Below are 21,294 nucleotides of genomic sequence, written 5' to 3' on the forward strand. Positions count from 1 at the left end.
TACACAAATAGTTTAATTTGTTACCACCTAGAGTTATGATGTTAATTGCATCACAGTGGATTATATGAAATTTTACAATCTACTCTCCTCTCCCACTTTCTCTGCTAGATTCTGTGAAAATGGTCAATTCCTTCTTGGTTGCATGGTTTTCCATTCCTCCACCTTATGAGTATAGATGGTTTTATTAAAAAATAGCAAACTTTAATTTGATTTATGTATTCGTCACTAGTTATAAACTCTAGAAGTAGAGAGATTGCTTGCCATTTTACCCCATTGACTACTCTTCTGCAGTTAATAAGCTTTGACATCAACTATGTGCTGGTGAGATATCACTCTTATACTAAAACTCCAATAGCAGCTTCCTAATTCATTGAAAAAAAAAACTAGAGCACTGCAGTTGGCCTACTCAAAAGAAAGAATTTAATAGGCAATTAATGCTTTATTAATAAATTCTTATGATCATTAGACATAAAGTAAAATATTTCACCTTTGTAAGCAGGCCATGAGATAAGGACATATTATCATCTTTATTATATAGAAAAGGAAACTTAGTTTGAGTAACTTGATCAAGATTGCATAGTTGTCATGGTTAGGCCAATTAATTAAAAATAACTGGGAGTATTCTCCTGAGAGTGTATTGCTTCTACTTATCTTCTGAAAAAGAAGAGGGCATTCTCCAGAAACAATTCTCCAGAAACTTAAGTTAATTTTCCCAATATATTTCCATAAGAAAAGTATTATTGCTGATAAAAATTGAGAAAGATGAAAGTAATATTAAATTCAAGTAAGAGTTAGATCTAACTGATGAGGTCCAATGGAGTGGGATTCATAGTGGAACTCTGTCACTAAGTAGATCCAAAAAAATTAAAATGCTGAAGTAGCAAGTGGCATTCAAGTCAGAATTAAATGAATGGCAAGTATCCAGATAGCCTTACATAGCACTTGTTTTTAGATGGCAGTATGGTTTTTTTCAGTCATTTGCTCACATTAAAGGGTATGAAGTAATATGTATTTAGTCTTTGACTTCTGATTATTTATTAATGCAAGATGTGCTCATGTGTCCAGCCTCTATACCTCATGTGAGTTTTGGCCATTGAGATCTAGTTTAGTAGTGCTGTGGATTTACTGACCTAGAGAAGAATGTCTATATTATGTAGCTATGGAGAGTTAAATTGGCCAGTACTTGGGAGTGAATGCCAGGCTAGCACCCCAGTTCCCCACCCCTTGCCAGAGCTTCTTCCTAAGAAGCTGTTGAGGAAGGAGGAACTAGATACAGTTTGGGACAAGGCAGAGAAGAGATGCTTGCTTGTAATCAATCAGAAATTAGAACTGTGATGTGATTTTCAGCTGTGATGTGATTCAGTTGTAAATATGAATGGGAAAATAATCCATTATTTTACATCAAAGACTGTGTAGATATCTTCTGCATTAATTATGATCATTTCACTTATTATTACATACCTTTATGGTCTTTCCACTTTGTATTGATTGTTTATATTGACATCTCAACAGGAAATTATTTTTGCAATGAACTCTACCATTTATGTTTTTTGTTGTAAATAGTGTAGCGTATTATAGCCTTAAGCAATTGCTTTAAATAGTACTTTAGAATATCAGAAGTATTGCTTTAAATAGTACTTGAGAATATAATTAAATCTTTACATCAAAACTGAGTGTTTTATTGCTTTGAAAATGAGAGGTAAGGAACTGTAATTTTTCAGACATTCTGATGTGTTAGCTAATGAGTTGCAAGATAATGGGACATATAGTCATTAATTAGTGATGAGCTGTGACTGGCACCAACATCACTGGATTTTAATCAAAACCTGGAAAGGGAAGAAGTGTAAGAATAAAATTGTTAAGAGACATACCTTTCAGATTTATTTTATTCCATTGCTACTTTTTTTTAGTGAATAAGTGTGGCAAGATTATCAGCAATGAAAAGCACGCCCTGGAAATTCCTATAAGATAGCATTTGAAAATGCATGATCCATAGAAAATTATAATTTGTGATTATGTGGGGGGTAAAAAAGGAAATCCAAACATATTTGGAGAATCATTCTTCAAACCACATGAAAACGTTTCTAGCCATTACTTTTGAATGATTTGTGTGCACCCCCTTGTGGCTGTTTATTAGAACCACTTGAAATAGCAAAAGAAAGTGACAGGAAACTTAATTGCCTGGCTTAAATAACCTACCCACAGTTAAAATGCATGGTAGATGCTATATTGCGAAGTATTACCCAATGTCAGATTTGCTTTTCTTCTACTGAAAATAAGTGAAATTACCAGTAATTGTTTTTTACTTTAAATGTGAACCAATATCTATAAAAATAAGTTGCTTAAGGCCAAGGTTTAGGTAATGGCTAGTAATTGTAAGTTAATTGTTTCTTAATTACCATAATAAGGCATCTTCAATAATTTATCTTATCAATATCTAGGGAGAGTATTAAAATTTATTTTGTATTTTTTCTAAAGCATCTTAGTAAGGTCATGCAAAGTTGCACATTCCACAGATATTATGGGATCCTGAATCTCCTGAACTTTGACTTGATTTTTCCCCCAAGTATTACCCTTCTGGAAGGAATTTCATCAAGCTTGTTTTGTGAATCCGGATGAAAGAGTTCCATGTGAGTGAAAATTGCATTTCTCTAGATTTATTTTTTAACTTTGCAAGGGTTGTCACCATAGTTGTACTCTAATTCACATTTTAAATAAGGGTTTTGTACCCTCTATATGACATTTTCCTTTCTTATGCAGTAGCAACAGTAACTCTTTTAATCCTACCAAAATTTTAACACCTTCTTGACTTCAGGATTACTTCAGAATTGGAGGGTTTAATCCATATGAGTGACCACTGTGTAGGGATAAAAGTCATGTATTCCCAGGGGGAATGTATAAAGATGAGGCTCACAAGGAGCCAAATTGGTTTGTAAATCCACTTAGTGCCCTTTGAGTGCTGGCATTTTCCATTTTGATCTCTTGAATTTAAATTTACATATTGTGAACAGCAGCCACTGACTGCATACAAAAGTGGCATCATATTTCAGAGGTAGAGCCAGGCATTTGTTATAATGGTTTATGGAAAAACATGGGGTTATCTACTACTGCTAGGCCTCTGGATAAGTTCTGTTATTAATCTGGATTTCAATTTCTAGCTTTGAGTAACTACATTTTAAATCATTTAGGGGAAACTGTAAAGACTGCTTAGGACAGTTATGAATACAGAGTAGACATTCAATTATTTGAAGAAGTTAACATTTATTGAGAGCCTTCCATGTACAAATCTATGCTAGTGATTTTTTTCAAAATAATTTATTTTGCTTTTAATTTTTATAAAAACTTTTAAGAAGTACAGGGATGAAACACTGTGTGTTATCAGTTTTGGCACTGAGATTCAAATGAAGCTGAGTCGAACTTTAACATTCATGTTTTTAATATGTTCCAGATCATTTTTTAGATGTTTGATTTCATTACCCATAAAATATTGACTTTAATCTCTATATTGTGAAGAACTTAGTGTAGTATTTGACACATTAGAAACACTCAAGAAATCATTTCTGTTGTTCTTTATCACCCTGTTGGACATTTTCACCCCCTTCATTTTTTTTCTTTTTTCTGTTTAATACCTTTGCCACTTATTTATTTCTTCCTTTAGTTTCATGGTAAGAGAATGGGAAAAGAAGGGAAAAAAAAGCAAATCCAAATAACCCAAGAAATGTGAAAGAAATAGAGATAGGAAATTATACTTAGCCCACAGGGTGCTGTTAATTATTCTGTTTTGTTATATCATCTGGCTTTTGCTTTATTTTGAGGTCCTATGTATGTAACAACAAGAGAAGGGGTTTAGCAGAGATGTAAACCATTGGATGTGAATGTGAGTGCCAAGGTCTTAGTATATGACATCAGCCCATCTACTCCCTTTCACAATCCTTTCCTTCCCAATAAAAAACATCCATTCATTTTTATTAGTTCTGCCAATGTGAGATGGAATTTTCTGACATAATATTTCTTTGAATCTTTCCATGACATCAGATGTAATTGGAACAAAGTGAAATTAATCGTTGTCTTTATTCTTTCTCTATCAAGCATACTCCCTACCTCATTTGCCCCAAATTCTGATGTGTTACCAAAGTTCCAGTGGCTGAGGCCAAAACCTTAGTTTCTCCATTGATTCCTCTCTCTTTCTCCCTCTATGCAATTTGTCATTGAGTCCTTTTGTGTCTTCCATAGAACTGTCTCTGGAATTCCTGCTATGCATCTGTCAATACTACAGGAACCCAGCCTCGTTCCTTATCACTTCCAGATTTGAATTTCTCTCCCAGCCATTTAGCTGACTTTAAATACATAAGCTCATGCTTGTAAAGGACTGATTGCAATTTTCAGCATAAAGTAAACATTCAATGAATAGTAGCCTTTATTATTGCTATTATTCCAAATTACACAAAAGTACTGATGATACTGTCTTTCCCCTTATGCAAACTTTACTTTAAAGGTGGAGTCAGCTATGTATTGCATCTGTACAATCTGGATACGTGTGTGTGTGTGTGTGTGTGTGTCTGTGTGTGTGTTTGTGTGTGTGTATGTATGTAATTGGGGGTTTTAATGAGGGCAAAGAGGTTTTAGAGAGATAATTAAAAGTGAGCTATTTTACTGCTATTTCTAATAATCTCTTCCCAGTAGGATGCCTGCACAGTCTATCTGGAGGTATGTCTGTCTGAGCTCAGAAATGGGGATTAGGTGATGGATGTCAGTGGTATCTCCAGTTGGCCCTCATTGTCTGGGACAAGATTTTTTGCCTATTAATCTAATTTGTATGCTTTCACAGCATAGGATTTTGGTCTTCTTTTCAAGATCTGTCATTCTCATTTTTCTGCAAATCAAAGATTAACAGGATCATGGATAGTGGTGTTAACATGCTAGTTTTTATTTTTTTATTTTTGTATATTATCTGTGTGCATTTTTAGATGATGGACTTTAAGAAATTAAACTTGACTAGAGATAAACCAGTTTAATGAAAATAAGGAAAGTGACACTTTCATTGAAATGCATATATTTTGATATAATTTCAAACTTACAAAACAGTTAGAAAAATAGTACATGGAGCACCTGTATACCCTTTAACCTCTTTTAAAGTAGAATAATATATTTTAAAAATAAGAAATTTTCTCTCTTTATCCTGGTATTTGCTAATTATGTAATGGATTTTGTTCAGTTGTCATAATCGTAGAACAAATTATAAATTTTGTAACTGGGCCTCCTCTTTATTTTAATGCTTTCTAAAGGCTGTTTTTTAAAAGAACATCCCCTTCCAGAATAATGGTATCCTTAGGAATTTCTGTCTGCTTGCATTCAGTTGCTGGTCTTCATATCTTGCACTCCCATTGCAGTAGTCTTACAGATCAATATGAAAAGCTTTATTTGTTTTAAAGTTTAAGTAAATCTCAATGTGGAATTTGGGGCTAAAATATGTTTTCATTGAAATGAAATCAAATACTATTTTAGTCAGGTTGGAAACATTATGAGACTGTTCAGGCAAACCTCAATTCCTCATTATGAGGAATCTAATTAAATAGGGGAAAAAATAAGCCTTTTTTTGCAGCTGTAGAATTCTACCATTCTAAGGGCAAAATGGAAGAGCTTTTATATGGTTTAATTTTAAAATGATGCTTGAACTGGCTACATTAAACCAGTGTAATTATAGGTATTTGTAAATTTAATACCCAATGTGCTGTTTCTTAGTTAAGTTTTAGAAGAAGAAATTTAAGTATTCAAACCAAGATTTCACCACAAGTACTTATTTTCATATTTTTCACATTGTTATTAGGATCAAGGGAAATAATATGTGAAAACAGCTTAATTATAAAGTAGAAAAACTGTATATAACATGTAAGTTGTTTTTATAGATGCAAACAAAAACAAAAACAGTCTATTTGATACGTTGGATAAAGCAGCCATTTTTTCAATGTTGTTGGCATGAAATTCTGCAAGATTTAATATATGTGCATTTTTTATTTCAGATCCAAAATGCTAATGATGTATTAATTGCACCACTTGAGAAATTTCGAAAAGAACAGATAGGTGCAGCAAAAGTAAGTGTTACATTTTATTATTCTTTAGATATTCTCCTGATAATTAAAGATGACATAATTTCAGATGTTAACATTTTTGAAATTAGAATGACCTTTTAAAAAATTTTGCACATCATTTTAAACTTTTTGCATAGAGCCTATTACAAAAGACTGGACTTCTTTTAGACATAAAATATATTATTCTACTGAGTAGATAAAAAGCATGTTATAAATGAGTTCTTCCTATCCCAACAATTGTAGGAATTAACTATTTTGAAGACAGGGTGAAATTATGAGGAACTCTCTTCCTAAATAAATTAAAAATTAGGGACTGGGCACATTGACAATTCAAGCAATGATTATATGAGAACTTTTAATATTCTTTGTATTTCTTATTAATAAAAATATGTGTTTGTGAAAAATTTAGAAATGTTTGTCACAAAGCCTTTTTGTTAATGTTTAATTGACTATGGACCAATTAAATTTTTTCTGATTCTAATAATCTAAAATTTGCCTGCATCCTCATTCTTAGAGCCATATTTTAACCACTTGTGCAACATCATGGGAGCATATAAAACTTAAGGTTTCTAAAATAGAACTAATCATCTCCTCTCCCATCCTTCCCTCATTCTTACCCTGTTTGAGTTTTCCTTTTAGTCAATGTCATATACCTTCCCCATTCAGGCAGTGCTGTCCATTCTAATGCAGAATTATTTCTACTCCTTTCCTCCTTACCTCTGTCTGAAATATTTGAAATAGCCTACTCATTGATCTCCACACCCTCCTTCTAATATATTAACAAATTTTCACCATCTTCAATTATGTCATTCTTCCAATGATGAAACCTTCTGTGGTTCTGCTTGACAGTTTAATTTTGATTATGAAAGCTTTGCACAACTTGGAATTTTGAACTTTGCTACCTTTCAGTATACCCCACCAGCAGGCATAATTTTCTGTTCACCGGTCTCTGTATATACCTGACACTAATCATGTCTTTGCCCAAACTTTTCCCTCTCTCTGGAATACTTCTTACACTTCACTTTTTGAAGTCTTGCCAGGTTTCATATCCCAGCACCAGAAACAAGCCTTCCTTATATAGGCCTTTCTCATGCAGATGTTCCCCTTCCAGAACCTATTTGGTTTCCTTTTCGTAGGATTGAATAGCCTTTACACATATTTCTCTTAAGAAGGTAACACAGTTTGCCTTGATAAGAATTTTATGTGCATTTCTCCACCAATTGTGAGCAATTTTCAAGGGAAGGACTAAAATCAGAACCATTTTTATGTTAATTAATTCAGCAAATATTTATCAGTCTCATAATTGGCTCACACGTGGCATGCGTGGTGTTTGATAAGATGAACGGATGTAGCTGTAAACAAGTCAGAGATGATTCCTGCACGTATGTCCCTATTATCTTTCATGAAAAACAGACATAGCAGTAATTACAAATGTATTGGGGATTGTGATGCAAAAGTACAGAGTGCTTTACAAGGGCATAATTAATGGATCTGAACTTGTCCAGGAAATCAAGAAATGTCTTCTGCAAGAAGTATTAGGTAGAGACCTAAGTCATGAGGAAGAAAAAGGGGACACAATGGTGGGGAGGGAAAAAAAACTTACAAATATTCCAAAAAAAGGAATGGAATATGGGAATGAATAAAGGTTTTCTTGGTGGAGCAGGGAAGAGCTTCGCATTTTAGTGGAAGAAAGTCCAGTGTGTTTGGAGCACAGTGGACCCTGGAGGCAGAGGCCACGTGTACAGCTTTGTAAATGACTCACAGTATTTTACTCCGTAGCATAAGGGCAGTGATAAGCAATAGAAATGTTAGCGGGAGAGTGATATCATATTTGTATTTTAAATGTCATTCTAGCTGCATATCATGCATGGATAGGAGTAGGACAGACTACCGGGGCAAACCAGTTTTGGCGCTGGTGGTTAGTGGCTCTAGATAAGGAGGGTGAAAGTAACTGTGGGGACAAGGAGATGTAAGAAAGCTATATTAGAGGTGAAATGACAATAGTAGGAAGTGGGTTACCCACTGGAAATTTAGGAGGAGAACGTTTCAGGAAAATGTCTCTCTGGATTTCAGGTTGCATAATTGGGTGGTTGTTGAACCACTTACTGATATAGGCAACATTTATGTTGGATGGCAATGATGGTAAGTTGAGTTTTTTTTTTTTGTTTTTTTTTTTGTTGTTTTTTTTGTTTTGTTTTGTTTTGTTTTGTTTTTGAGACAGAGTCTCGCTGTGTCACCCAGGCTGGAGTGCAGTGGCCCGATCTCGGCTCACTGCAAGCTCCGCCTCCCGGGTTTACGCCATTCTCCTGCCTCAGCCTCCGAGTAGCTGGGACTACAGGCGCCCGCCACCACGCCCGGCTAGTTTTTTTTTTTTTTGTATTTTTAGTAGAGACGGGGTTTCACCATGTTAGCCAGGATGGTCTCGATCTCCTGACTTCGTGATCCACCCGCCTCGGCCTCCCAAAGTACTGGGATTACAGGCTTGAGCCACCGCGCCCGGCCTGGTAAGTTGAGTTTTTAGTCATGATGAGTGAAATTTAGGCTCCTCTGAGACATCCATGTGATGTTGAATTAGCAGGTGTGTGTTCAGATCTGAACTAGAAACAAACACTTGGGAATTCTGTCTTCTAGGTGTTTATTAAAGTCATGGGGGTAGGTTAGATCCCGTTGAGAAAGAATAGAGCGACAAGTGAAGAGGACCCAGGACGCTTATAACCTAAGAACTGTCTCAACACTTGATGTTTGGGAAAAGAAAGACAGGAAAGGAGGCTGAGAAGGAAGGAACAAAAGAAAGAGGAAATGACAAGAATATGGTGTCCTAGCACAAGGAGAGGCTTTTCAAAATTAGTAGTAGCTAATTTTTATTGGCAGGGACTTTCAGTGAAAATCTGTGACCTAATTAAATAGTCACAAGCAAACTGTGAGGTGGGTACTGGTGTTATACCTGCTTACAAATGAGGAAAATGATGAGGTGACCTGCACCAAATCACAGAGCTGATCTAAATCACAGAGCTGATCTGAAACAGTCAGTGTGGTCCCCAAATGAAGCCATTTTATTTCAGAGCCTTGACTTACAATATTTTACTTCATCAATGTTGTTTTTATAAAATTGAATTAGAGCTTTGTGAAAAATTTTTTCCCTAGTACACATATTCCAAGTTTTCTAGCCCCAAAAAGAGTAAGTTTCATCTGTTTGGGAATTATCTTTTTCTTACGTGGAGTTTTAAGTTATCTTACAGTTGCAGTGGCAGGAGTCTTAATAACATTTTATTTTGTTTTGTAAACATCTTAACTGCAGGACAGATCAACTGAAAACACCCATCAGTATATATTATGCCTTTACCTATTCACTGGAAGGTTAAATTTGTGATTAAATGAAGCCGGTCTTGAGCATTAACATTATTCATTTAGTGTTTTGGTGGTGGTGATTCTGTGTATTTTATCTGCCTGATGCATTTAGTACTAAATTATTTCTAAGCTGCCAAGTAGTTCTTGCTTAGTAAAGTGAATAGTGAATTAAAAACAGGCATGTTTGGCCGGGTATGGTTGCTCATACCTGTAATCCTAACACTTTGGGAGGCTGAGGCGGGTGGATCATCTGAGTTCGGGAGTTTGAGACCAGCCTCCTGACCAACAGCTACTTGGGAGGCTGAGGCAGGAGAATTGCTTGAACCCAGGAGGTGGAGGTTGTGGTGAGCAGAGATCATGCCATTTCACTACAGCCTGGGCAACAAGAGCAAAACTCTATCTCAAAAAACAAAACAAAAAACAAACAAACAAAAAAACAAAAAAATAAAACAGCAACAAAAAAAACCAGGCATGTTCTTCCAAAATATATGTATAGATCAATTTTCTTTTGGCATTGTGGAATAAACATACATGAAAGTACTTATTTTTTTCTATTACTTCAGTCCCCGTTTCCTTAGGTATTTTCTTATTTGGTGCATAAAGTTAATTCTAAAAGTGACACTCTGCAGCTTTTCAGCCTTTGCCTTGAAGATTTCCCACAAGCATGTTTGGGCTGATTAGCCAGCTGGAGGAAGGCAGGGCCGTTGATTAAGCGTAGAATCTTCCACTGCAGTCAGCGACCTCTTCAGCTTGGTCCACACAGGCAAAACAGAGTGGAAAATGCTGAGTCAAAGTGGCCCTTGCCTTGCAACCAGATGATACTGTTTAACTGCAGTGGATAAGATCCATGGACCACAAACATTTCCTTTGTAGTGTGTTCTATGGCACTTTGAGACACCTGATACTTCAGTGTGAAAGTAAGGCTCTTGGTAAGTCACAGTTGTGGGAAAGAAGCATCGTGCATCCGTGAGAGGCATTAGAAAAGATTAGTAATGGGGTTGTTGAACTGAAGGACAGAAGGAAATGGGTTCTGCTGTTTCGGATACTTGGAGATTAGGAGAATTATCTATAAACAGTTGTCAAGGATGTATTTATTTAAAGTTTCTTAGTAAGTTGGTATATTCAGAATGAAATTGTGTTACAGGCCAGACATATTACATGTGTCAGAGGCTTACATTGAATGTTTAGTTTCTCCTGACACACTGCTGCTTTAAGTTCTAGAATACTAGTGGAAAGTAGGTATTCAGAACACTTGATGTCAACTCTATGAATTTCCACCATAGGAATATATCCATAGTAGTCATATTAGGTTGATGCAAAAGTAATGGCAAAAACAACAATTACTTTTACATCAACCAAATAGTATAGAGTAAGATGAATCATAACTGGTTTTGGATGCTTTTTGAATAAATTGACAATTCTATTTCCATTTCCATGACTGTATTGGAAACTTCGCTGTTCTCAGAGTTAATTGATTGTAAGGTCCTCTCTGCACTTTATATGCCTGTTGCTACGTAGACCAGCTGACTCCGAAGTATAGATAGAGCTGTATGTCTGAGGTTTTTTGTTTGTTTGTTTTTATTTTTTATTTTTATTTTATTTTTATTTTTATTTTTTTGAGATGGAGTCTCACTCTGTCACCCAGGCTGGAGTGCAGTAGTGCAATCTTGGCTCACTACAACCTCTGCCTCCCGGCTTCACGTGATTCTCCTGCTTCAGCCTCCTGAATAGCTGGGACTAACAGGTGCCCACCACCATGCCAGGCTAATTTTTGTGTTTTTAGTAGAGACAAGATTTCACCATGTTGGCAAGGCTGCTCTTGAACTCCTGATCTCAAGTGATCCACCCACCTTGGCCTCCCAAAGTGCTGGGATTATAGTCGTGAGCCACTGTCCCCGGCCTTTGTGTGAGTTTCTAATCAAAGATAATACACTGTGGAAAAACAAATGTATGTTTATAAACATACATACATACCAGAGTATTACATATGTTTAGTGATGGAACTTGCACTAAGGAGGACAAAGGCTCACCTTCCACATACGGATGTATATTATACAGAAACAAACTGGGAAGAGACGTGGTGGCCCAGTGAAGATCAGAACTCAGTTCCTCAGACCAGAAGCCCTTCTACTCCCTAGAGCAACTCTGTTGTGAAATACTTCATTTTCTTTACCTTTAACAAATAAATGGTTTAGTGTGAAATATCTTAGTTATCAAAATGTTTTCAAATATGCCCAAACCTACCCCTTTAACCAAGCATAGTTAATATATTTCCCTTACTTTTGAAATTCCCCTTGGCCGGGCACAGTGGCTCAAGCCTGTAATCCCAGCACTTTGGGAGGCCGAGACAGGCGGATCACGAGGTCAGGAGATCGAGACCATCCTGGCTAACCTGGTGAAACCCCGTCTCTACTAAAAAATACAAAAAACTAGCCGGGCGAGGTGGCGGGTGCCTGTAGTCCCAGACACTTGGGAGGCTGAGGCAGGAGAATGGCATGAACCCGGGAGGTGGAGCTTGCAGTGAGCTGAGATCCGGCCACTGCACTCCAGCCTGGGTGACAGAGGGAGACTCCATCTCAAAAAAAAAAAAGAAATTCCCCTTGATGCTCAGGGTCCCCAGTATACAGTAGGCAATTAATGCTGACTTGTTTCATTAAAGATAAGAAACTTGGGAAATACTGCCATGAAAGTTAAAGGATACATTTTTATTTCTATGAGAAATGTTTTGTGAGACATTGGTTTTTATTTTTACTAAGACTTTAATAAAAATCATATGAACATTCTTCTATGGTTTTTATATAGAAATCAACAATATATTGCTAGTCATTTTATAATAGAACTTGATTTCTTTATATTGTTTTCATGTTGAAGACTGTAATGGAAACCGATAATTCTGGTCCCTTTGTTCTGTCCATTGTAGAGTTTGTTTCTGTCTCTGAACATTTGTTTATTATTTTTAAACATGCCTTATACATGCAGTTATTTTAGCATGCAGTATCCAAAAAATCTATACATAGTTGTCACAATTCCTGTTTCAGTCTTAGATTTCTGTCATGTGAAAAGTGACTGCAGTCTAACTTGTCTCAAAATAAAAATAGCTTAGAGAATCTAAGAAGTATTACAAATGCCTCACTCAACTCGAACAGAGTTGCAGGATACAAAATCAATGAAAACAAGCAGCTTTCCAATGTAATACTATTAATTAACTATCCAAAAGGAAAATTGAGAAAACAATCCCCTTTATAATAGCAATAATAAAATTAGGTGCAAAGTTAACAAAGGAGGTAAAAGATCTGTATATAGGCAGGTTCCTTGGAAATAGATTTTGTGGGTTCAGTTCCAGACCACTGGCCTAAAACAAATATCCCAATGAGTCACACATATGTTTTATTTCTTACAGCATATAAAAGTTATATTCACACTATACAGTAGTCTCTTAAGTGTGCAATCATAGTGTTATGTCTAAAAATCAACATACATACCTTATTTAAAAAATACTTTATTGCTAAAATATGCTAACAATTATCTGAGCCTTTAATGAGTTGTGTTCATTTTTCTGGTGGATGGTCTTGCCTGGATGTTGGTAGCAGCTGACTGTAAGGGTGGTGGTTGCTGAAGGCTGGGGTGGCTTTGGCAGTTTCTTCAAAGAAGACTACAGTGAAGTTTGCTTCACAGGTTGACTCTTTCATGAAAGTATTTTCTGGAGTGTGTGATATTGCTTTTTGATAGCGTTTTACCCGTAGTAAAATTTTAAATCTTTTAAAATTGTAGTCAATTCCTTCAAACACTGCCTCTGCCTTATCAATTAAGTACATGGAATATTCCAAATCCTTTGTTGGCATTTCAACAATATTCACAAGGAATAGATTCCATCTCAGGGAACTAGTTTCTTTGCTCATCCATAAGAAGCAATTCCTCATCCTTTAAGTTTGATCATGAGATTGCAGCAATTCAGTCTTGTCTGCAGGCTCCTCTTCTAATTCTAGTTCTCTTGCTGTTTCCACCACATTTGCAGGAAGTTCCTCCACTGAAGTCTTCAGACCCCTCCAAGTCATCCGTAAGGATTAGAATCAACTTCTTCCGTGAATCATAAATGTTGTCAATGGCTTCTAGAGTGGTGAATCCTTTCCAGAAGGTTTTCAATTTACCTTGCCTAGATCTGTCAGAGAAATCACTGTCTTTGACAATGATAGCCTTATTGTATTAGTCTGTTCTTGCACTGCTATGAGTAACTACCTGAGACTGGATAATTTATGAAGAAAAGAGGTTTAATTGACTCACAACCAGGTACAGAAAACATGGTTGTGGAGGCCTCAGGAAACTTACAGTCATGCGGGAAGGGCAAAGGGGAAGCTAGCACCTTCTTCACATTGCAGAGCAGGAGGAGGAGAGAGAACAAAAGAGGAAGTGCTACAAACTTTCAGGCAACCAGATCCCATGAGAGCGCACTCTCATGAGACTAGCAAGGGGGAAATCTGACCCCATGATCCAGTCACCTCCCAGCAGGCCCCTCCTCCAACACTGGGAATTACAGTTTGATGTGAGATTTGGGTGGGAACACAGAGCCAAACCATATCAGTTATGAAATGTATTTCTTTAATCATAAGATTTGAAAGTCAAAATTACTTCTTGATCCATGGGCTGCAGAACAGATTTTATGTTAGCAGTCATGAAAGAACATTAGTCTACTTGTATATCCATCAGGGTGATCAGGTAAATTGGCAATGAGTAGTTCTATATTTAAAGGAATCTTTTTTTCTTAGCAAAAGGTCCCAAGAGTGCACTTAAAATATTAAGTAAACTCCCCGTCTCTACCAAAAAATAATAAAAAAAAAAAAAACTAGCCGGGCGAGGGTGCGGGCGCCTGTAGTCCCAGCTACTCGGGAGGCTGAGGCAGGAGATTGGCGTGAACTCGGGAGGCGGAGCTTGCAGTGAGCTGAGATCCTGAGATCTGGCCACTGCACTCCAGCCTGGGCGACAGAGCAAGACTCCGTCTCAAAAAAAAAAAAAAGAAAAGAAAATATTAAGTAAACTATGCCGTAAAAAGATGTGCTATCATTCAGGCTTTGTTTAACCTTTCTAGAGTTCAGGCAGAGTAGCTTTAGCTTGCATCTTAAGGGCCCTAAGATTTCTGAATGGCAAATGAGCATTGGCTTCAACTTAAAGTCACCAGCTTCATTAGCCCCTAACAAGAGAGTCAGCTGGTCCTTTGATGCTTTGAAGCCAAACATTGACTTCTCTTCTCTAGCTATGGAAGTCCTGGATGGCATCTTCTTCCGAGAGAAGGCTGTTTTGTCCACATTGAAAATCTGTTGTTTGGTGTAGCCACCTTCATCTATGATTTTAGCTAGATCTTCTGGATAACTTTCTGCAGCTTCTACATCAGCATTTGCTGCTTCACCTGAGATGTTTATGTTAGGATATGGCTGCTTTTCTTCCCCATGAACCAACCTCTGCTAGCTTCAAACTTTTCTTCTGCAATTTCCTTATTTCTCTCAGTTTTCATGGAATTGAAGCGAGTTAGGACCGTGCTCTGGATGAGGCTTTGGCTTAAGGGAATGTTGTGGTTGATCTTCTGTCTAGACCCCTAAAACTTTTTCTTCATATTTGCAATAAGTCTGTTTTGATTTCTTACCCATTTGTGTGTTCACTGGGGTAGCACTTTTGATTTCCCATAAGAACTTTTGTATTCACAGCTTGGCTGACTGGCACAAGAGGATTAGCTCCTAGCCTCTGTCAGCTTTCAACATACCTTCTTCACTAAGCTTAATCATTTCTAGCTTTTGATTTGAAATGGTAGACATATGACTTTTCTTTTCAGTTGAACACTTGGAAGCCATTGTACCTAATTGTGTGTCAGGGAAGAAGGAAGCTGGAAGAGAGAGAGACAGAGAATGTCCAATTGGCAAAGCAGGCAGAACACATGCAGTATTTATCAGTTAAATTCACTGTTTTATATAGGTGTGAGACCATGGAGTCCCAAAACCATCACAATAGTAGTATCAAAGATCCCTGATCACAGATCACCATGACAAATATAATAATCATGAGAAAGTTTGAAATATTATGAGAGTTAGAAAGTTGTGACACAGAGACGTAAAGTGAGCATCGTTTAAAAAATGGCACTAATAACCTTTCCAGACACATGGTTGCCTCAAATCTTCAATTTGTAAAAAATGCAATATCTAATATACAATAAAACAGTAATAAATGAGTCATGACTGTCCTTATAGTTCCCTTTATTATAACTTCTGTCAGTGGCACTTATGTATATAAGGTTATTCACTTTATTTGATCATCTTTTTTAACGATAATAGTACTTGACCCTTTATTTTAGTTAACTAAATGTTGCCCTGAGCACTTTACTTGTAAACTTACTTAATCCTCGTAACCAGCCTATTAAATAAGACACCTGTTAAACTCATTTTATAGGTAAAGAAACTGAAGTGAAAAGAAGTTAAGCAAATGGACCAAGGTAATCTAACTAGTAAGGAGTAGAGTCAGATTTTAAACAGAAATGAGATAAAATATATAGTTCTTTAATAGCACATTTGGTGCACAGAAGACATGCCTCTTCTCCTTAAATAAGGAATACTGATGAGCTCATTTGGGTAGTGAGATACTGTCTTATAATATCAGCAACAAGTTCTACATTGTTATCTTAACTTGAAATCAAACTCTGGCACTTACTAGAAGTATAAACTTGGACATTCTAGTTGCCTTTTCTAAGATTTAATTTCCCCATATGAAACATGGAGAAAATAATACAACTACTCTCATAGGATTGAAATAGCTTAGACATTTCATATAATTTGTTTAGCATAGTTTCTTCCACATAGTAAGCACTAAAATGTTTATTGTTTTTATTTTATAATTATTCATAATTATTGCTATTATATACTTTCTGTCAGTGTAACCAAAGTGTCATTGTAAAAATGAAGTCATCGTGCATGTAGATTAGTTTGCCTTATTTTGTTTCATGGTCACACTTTATCAATATTCAAAAATCAACATGGAGACGACAACAAATCTGGGTTGATTTTTGAATATTGATAAAGTGTGGTTTACAGGGGTACCTAGCAAGAAGGCATCTGGATGGACATTACTTATAACTAATGACACTATACAACTTATTGAACACTTAGATATAGTGTTCCATATATAGCACTCTTATAAAGTAGAAGGTATCATCATTTTTCAGATAGAATGATGAAGGAGCATTGCCAGCCACCAAGAGGTGAATATATACTGTAGGCGAAATTTGAATCCAAGTTCTTTTATATTTAATTCAATAACCTTGGCACTATACCATACCTGCATCCTTTAAAGGAATGTAAATCTTTCCTCTTTTTTTTTCCTTTGTAGTTCATAGTGTGTTTTCTCCAACTTTACAACATCCTAGTGAGGTATCAGCCCTGACCCCATTAACACCAATGGAAGAACAAACCAAATGACATCTCCTGGAAACTGTTAGTCAGTAGTTATTTCTGCATTTAACGTTTCTATGCCAGTCATTGCAGATGCTGAGCGCTACTCAGGACACTGAGGCAGGAGAATCACATAGAGTTAGAATTTTAGATAGGAACACAACCAAGAAGCCATTCTATTGGAAAGTTTTAGAATTCAAATCAATATATGTATATCACTATATATTAAATATATGCATACATACATCCTTATATAGATTATTATAGCTTTAAGTGGTTCCTCTATGCTTAGATAGGAAAATAAGCTCTTATAATTTGATTGTACTTACATTGTAGGTAAGATTTCACTATTTTACCCTCCTAATGATGCCTTATTTTGATGCCTAAAGACCAATACTTATGAAATGTTTTAAGCTTCCCTCGAAATTTTATTTTTCCAGAAGGTCTTTATGCTATGTTTTTAGGTTAAGTATGCATTTTTAAAAAATTAATGCTATTTGCAAGTGCCATATATAAATAGTTATTGGCTGTGCAATACAGTGGAGCCTCATTTATGTCATTGTTGACATCTGTGTGAGAGATCTTGAGATTGAAATCTTGCTATACAATAAGATTATTTTCATTTTTCAGTGATCAGCCCTCTTGAGTGAGAGTCCAGCCTGTTTTCTTGCAATGAAGTCTTCTCTGTAGTAGCTCCAGTTACTTACAGTAAATCTGGAGGAGGGAGAAATCTCAGTTGACTGAAGAAAATTTTCTAGGTTTCTTGCTTTTAGTAGGGCCAATAGTGGGGAGTTAAGCTCTGCCTGAAACATCCCCATAGCACACAATTTCCCTGTGAACTTTGTATCTTCTCTACATAACAAGGTGGTGTTCTTGGTTTAAGAGCTGGTGCTTTTATCTGTAGGTACATTCTTTCCTCTACCACATTTCCCTGGCTGCCCTGCTGCAGAAGAATTTGCTATAGAGAATTTATTCTAAACGTATTTCATGATACCTAGTTTGGCCTTGACATTGCTCTACGCATTACTATTTTTACTTATAGCTTCTTTGTTCAGGGTCATTGCGGTTCCAGTAGTCTTTGAAGTGGTCTGGAAGCTATATGTGCTTTCTGCTTTTCAAACTTAAATGGTGAGAAATATTCTAAAGTACTTAGGAAACCTCATATTGACTTCCTTGGAAAACATAAACAAGTACTCAATAAAATTGGAAACACTGTATTTCACACTTATGTTTTAGAGTTCAAAGTTACAGATACAAACAGGAGTATGTTTCAAGTGTTTGGAATCAATAGATTTGTAGGGCTCATCATTTGATGTTAACCACAGAGCTTTGATAAAGTGACAACCGTCAGTGAGTTAAGCCATTCTGTGTTTAATTTTATTCTGTAATTGTTGATTGGTTGTTGAGAAAACACAGATATCAGAGTTTATTATCAGAGTGATCTAAGAAAAAAGGTTTTAAAAAAAGGATTTTCCAAATAATTGTAATAAAATACTTTTGTATACCTTATAATCTATTCTTCGGTACTGCTGTAAATAAATTGTACCAGCATTTGAATTTTAAGTGTTTTATTGGGTTGTTCCTACTGCCGTCACCAACATTCTATGTGTATTAAATTAGTATTAAAACTTTATAATATACATGGAAGTAATTGGAAACCCTCTAAAGACTATGAATCAGTGAGGCAAACATTTAGAATCTGTCTATAGATTTAAAAATTAAATTATGAACCTCAGCCTGTTTCCAGTATAAAAATTAACGAAAATCGGCTGGGCACGGTGGCTCATGCCTGCAATACTAACACTTTAGGAGGCAGAGGTGGGTGGATCACTTGAGGTCAGGAGTTCGAGACCAGCCTGGCCAACTGGTGAAACCCCGTCTCTACTAAAAATACAAAAATTAGCCAGGCATCTTGGTACATGCCTGTAATCCCAGCAGGAGATTGAAGCAGGAGAATCACTGGAACCTAGGAGGTGGAGGTTGCAGTGAGCCGAGATTGCACCACTGTACCCTAACCTGGGTAACAGAGGGAGACTCTTTCTTAAAAAAAAACAAAAAACAAAAAACAAACAACAACAACAACAACAACGAACCTCAGCCTATTTCCAGTATAAAAATTATCTCAAACCTTTTTTTTACATCAGAAATACATAAAATTTTCATGTCCCTTCTACCAACAAAATGTATTGACCACCTGTTTGTCAAAGCTGCCAGGATTAGAATCTACAAGGAAGTGTCAGCATTTGCTGAACATCCCTGTTAGATTAATTTGTTCTGTTTTTTAGATGGAGTTTCACTCTCATTGACCAGGCTGGAGTGCAAAGGTGCGATCTTGGCTCACTGCAACCACTGCCTACTGGGTTCAAGAGATTCTCCTGCCTTAGTCTCCTGAGTAGCTGGGATTACAGGCATGCGCCATCACGCGCAGCTAATTTTGTATTTTTAGTAGAGACAGGATTTCTCCATGTTGGGCAGGCTGGTCTCAAACTCCCGACCTCAGGTGATCCACCCACCTTGGCTTCCCAAAGTGTTGGGATAACAGGCGTGAGCCACCGTGCCCAGCCTGGTTCTTTTATTCTTAATATGACATTGTTCCTATTTACCTAACTCTTGTTCTGTATAAACGGCTCCTATTTTTCAGTGTTGTTGTTGAAATTTAGCAATGAAAATGGAATATGAAGCCCCCAAAGAGTATCTGGATACTATAGCATTTTTAAAAATAGTATATTTATATTGATCAGTAAAATTATTTATCTTATTGTTCATGTCATATTATTTATTCAGACGAAAATAAAATCGCAGCAGCCCTTAAGGTGCAGCTTTTTGATCCTTTCCTTGCCTAGTAGACGTTTTGGTGAGACTTCTACTATGTTTTAGTTTTTGTCTTCCAAATTAATGAGATTTTTTTTTTTTTTTTTTTTTTTTTTTGAGATGGAATCTCACTCTATCGCCTAGCTGGAGTGCAGTGGTATGATCTCAGTTCACTGGAACCTCCGCCTCCCAGGTTCAAGCAATCCTCCTGCCTCAGTCTCCCAAGTAGCTAGTATTATAGGTGTGCACCACGCCTGGCTAATTTTTGTATTTTTGGTAGAGATGGGGTTTCACCATGTTGGCCAGGCTGGTCTGGAACTCCTGACCTCAGGTGATTTGTCTACCTCAGCCTCCCAAAGTGCTGGGATGAATTAGATTTTTTTAGAATGTAAATTTGATCATTTAATATACTGACAGGATCTGCTCTTCTACCTCATTCTCCTTTCCCAGTCTTGAGTCAGGAGAAATTTGATTACCATGCCATCATCTCTCTCATGTTGTCACTGATACAAAAACATTCAATTGGATGGTGTTGATCTGCTTTGTAACAAGCACATTCCTCGGCATTGGGGGATGCAAAAATACTATATGACGCTTGCCCTCACGGACCACACACTGTAGCAGAAGAAACTCCAGAGAAATAAATAATTATGGTTTAAAGGCATCACTGATATACCTGAAGTATGCCCATCATATCTTTCAAGCACAGCGGGAGGAACAACTCACTCTGGCTAACCAGGGGAGGCTGGCAAAGATCCCTGTAAAGTTATACCATCCAGCAGGTGCAATATAAAGACTGGTGGAAATTCTCCAGTCAGTACAGGGGAAAATGGCATCCCTGGCAAAAGAGAAGACAGGGAAAGGAAGTGACATAGTGGTATAAAAATTTGAAATTTGTTATGTGGCTTAGAAGCTTGATATATACTGGTGTGATTGCAGCTGCTACATTTAGCCTTTTTTTCTCTCTTTTAGGAACATGAACCACATTAAGAAATATATTTTACATCACAATTTAGCAAGTATATGTGCTAACATACTTCTGTTTCTACAAGGGATGTATTGTGGTATTTTCTATTGCATTCTACTCTAATTTAGCTCATTTAAAAAAAAAATGCTGATTCTAACCCATGAAACTCATTGTATAACCTACTGGTGTGTTATATAACCCATGGCATGAGTAAATACCAGGTCAGAGTTTAGCGTGTATATGCAAATGGAGGATGAAGGCAGAATTAGTGAGAAATGAGGCATGAAATAGCCAGCTAGGGTAGAATAATGGAGAGTTTTGTGTCACACCCAGTTTTTTGTTTAATAATAATGATGATCAGGATATAATTGGTATTAATAACATATGTCAGGCAGTCTTCTAGGTGGCTCACATATATTTATTTATTTAATCTTTACAATAAACTTGTGAGGTAGGCCCTATTCTTTTCAGCTTCTTTTTACTAATGACTAAACGGAGCCACAGAAAGGACAATGTGATTTGCCTGAGATTAGGCAGATACTAAGTACCAGAGCAGGGATGGAACCCAGGCATTTTAACTCTAAGGCACATGCCCCTCACCCACATACTGTATTCATGAGGGCCGTCCAGTCTTGACTCTGCATTTCAAGAA

General features: G+C 36.6%; 1 protein-coding gene across 7 annotated transcripts in view; it reads left to right on the top strand.

Moving 5' to 3' along the window:
* ARHGAP42 (Rho GTPase activating protein 42) overlaps positions 1-21,294 on the top strand; it is a 311,494-nt gene that overhangs the window by 167,781 nt on the left and 122,419 nt on the right. For 2 of the 7 annotated variants that reach the window (XM_045371128.3, XM_065528916.2), the window contains 2 exons: positions 6,021-6,092; positions 13,453-13,494. The exons of 1 other annotated variant lie outside the window; for it this stretch is intronic. In XM_045371128.3, the coding sequence (XP_045227063.1) occupies positions 6,021-6,092; positions 13,453-13,494 (114 nt within the window). Of the gene's footprint in view, positions 1-6,020; positions 6,093-10,306; positions 10,367-13,452; positions 13,495-21,294 lie in introns of those variants that run through there. 4 more of the 7 variants (XM_005579430.5, XM_045371130.3, XM_065528917.2 and 1 more) reach the window with 3 other exon arrangements.

Source organism: Macaca fascicularis, chromosome 14 (assembly GCF_037993035.2).
Source record: "Macaca fascicularis isolate 582-1 chromosome 14, T2T-MFA8v1.1".
Classification (NCBI taxonomy): domain Eukaryota; kingdom Metazoa; phylum Chordata; class Mammalia; order Primates; family Cercopithecidae; genus Macaca; species Macaca fascicularis.